Genomic DNA, 2,146 nt, shown 5'->3' with positions numbered 1-2,146 from the left:
GGTATTATTGTTAAACATCTCATATGACCTGTGATACACTCAAAAAAATAAACATTTGCAGATCCACACAGGAAGAAGGCCACAGTCTGTGAAGCTAAAATCAAATTCACATAGAAAATATTGTGCATGGGAGAGAGAAAAGTCAACAAGGAAAAAAAAGAGTCAGTTTTCACTTGACTTCATGGCCCTGACAGATTAGCGCATTTATGACAGATGGGCAGATTATACAATTTGTTTAATTGTTTGACGTGAGTCAAATGTCAGGTATTTTACAATTCAGAATAAGTCATAATATGGAACATCCAAAACTTTGTGATTAATTAAGTTATGTTCACCAACCTTTTTCACCTCTGTGGGATTAAAGAGACCTCATATTGGAGATATCACCACACTGTTTAGTTTTCAGTTTCTAACAATATGTTGCCCCTCTCTTCATTATTTAACTTCAACTTCCTTTTTATATAAAAATCAGCAGAGAGTGAAAAACAGAGAAATACTACTTTTTTTAAATCATAATTTTCATTACTTCATCCTTCCACAGCTTCCCTACAGTATGTTGGCCTCACAGGAGCCAGGCTGCAGTATCTGAAGAGTAACAATGAGTTTAACTGATTTTCTGAACCAGGGGTAAAACAAGCCATAAATCAAAGGGTTTAGAAAAGAGTTAAAATAGTACAGATACTGAATAAAGTTTGCAGTTGAATGACTACGGGATATTGGCCCTACTAAAATTGTAAAGTAACTTGGTGTGAAACACATTAGAAACACAACTACCAAAACACCAAGAGTCCTGGCTGCTTTCAGCTCAGATTTCTTTGCTGTTTTAGTCACTGAAATCTGCTTTGTGACAGCTGTAATTTGAGAGTGCATGGCACGAGCTTGAGACACAGCCACAACAAATACTCTCATGTACGAAACTATGATGACAGTAACAGGAACAAAAAAGTTTAAAACAAGATCAAGGAAAGCACCAATGTTATCAATTAAAGTAGCACAATCTCCATAGCAAGGAGTAATGTATAATTGTTGGTAAACATGGAGGAGAAAGAAGTAAACATTGTAGGCAACAGAACAGAACCATAAAAGACAAACACAGACTTTAACTCTATTCACAGTGATTCTGGTGGTGTAATGCAGAGGGTCACAAATAGCCAAATAGCGGTCAACTGATATGAGCACCATGTTTACGACTGAAGCAGAGAGAATGATGTCGACCAGAAACCTAAAGACAGAACAAAAAAAGTCACCAAGAAACCAGCAATGTGTTCTTTTTACTGCATCTATTGGCATCAGCAGGAGGCCCACAAGAAAATCTGAGACAGCCAGAGAGAGGAGGAGGATGTTGGTGGGTGTGTGGAGCTGCCTGGAGGAAAAGAGAAAAGCATCATTCTACAAAACAGTCCTCATGATGAAATGAAACTATTTTTTAAAAAAAAGGTTTTTAATTTGGATGTTTTTTGTTCAGCATCATATATATTGAACATATCTAAGTGTAGACAATTTAAATTACAATATTGAGGTCGCAGTGGCTTTTTGTGTTAACGTGCAGTCAGAAGGACAGAAAATAAGACTCGTGTTAGAGGAGCAACATTATTCAATGAGAGCTCAAAGACAATTCTTCTTAATCTACAGCAGTTTTTCACATGTTTTAAGTACAAAACCTGTCAAGAGAAACAAAAAAGTTAATCTCTGCCTGAAGTGGGAGACTGAGATGATGATGAGCAGGTTGAGGAAAGCAGTGAGCACAGAGATGGAGTACAGTGCAAAGTCAATGAACAATGTTTCAGGCCAAGTAGACGGTGGCTTCCAGCAGGAGATATTGGGGATTTCTGGGAAACAGAGCTCCCAATCGTCCCCAACCTCCATCTTCAGAGATCTGCAGATAGCTGCACCTCTGGCAGCTTTCTGAACAAAACTGAGTCATGTAACTGATTTACCTCTCTCACATTCTCAAAATCCCACCCCTCCTTTTCCCCTATGTGTATTTTTGACTCTGCTGTCCCTTCCCTCCTCACTTTGCACATCAAACCATCATCTTCATCACTTTTTAAAACTATTTCTCTCTCTCTCTCTCTCTCTCTCTCTCTCTCTGTTGAACATTAGTATATAAATCCACAATCCAGTTCAGCTTGTTTTGATTTGCAGT

At 38.0% G+C, this 2,146-nt stretch overlaps 1 protein-coding gene across 1 annotated transcript; it reads right to left on the bottom strand.

Moving 5' to 3' along the window:
• Nucleotides 1-546: 546 nt before the first annotated feature.
• LOC131978769 (trace amine-associated receptor 13c-like) lies at nt 547-1,866 on the bottom strand. Its single transcript, XM_059342523.1, has 2 exons — nt 1,694-1,866; nt 547-1,363 (listed from the first exon to the last, which is right to left on the bottom strand). Exons 1-2 carry the CDS (start codon nt 1,864-1,866, stop codon nt 547-549), a joined length of 990 nt encoding a protein of 329 aa, XP_059198506.1.
• Between the last annotated feature and the right edge of the window lie 280 nt (nt 1,867-2,146).

This window comes from Centropristis striata, chromosome 10 (genome assembly GCF_030273125.1).
Source record: "Centropristis striata isolate RG_2023a ecotype Rhode Island chromosome 10, C.striata_1.0, whole genome shotgun sequence".
Classification (NCBI taxonomy): domain Eukaryota; kingdom Metazoa; phylum Chordata; class Actinopteri; order Perciformes; family Serranidae; genus Centropristis; species Centropristis striata.
The sequence above is the reverse complement of the archived record's forward strand: the minus strand, read 5'-3'. Positions and strand labels throughout refer to the sequence as shown.

Excerpts from the sequence above, each read along its gene's own strand:
- LOC131978769 (XM_059342523.1), bottom strand. The coding sequence starts at position 1,866 with ATGGAGGTTGGGGACGATTGGGAGCTCTGTTTCCCAGAAATCCCCAAT. Across the intron at positions 1,364-1,693 it reads ATCTCAGTCTCCCACTTCAG|GCAGCTCCACACACCCACCA; the intron begins GCAGAGATTAAC and ends CTTTTCCTCCAG.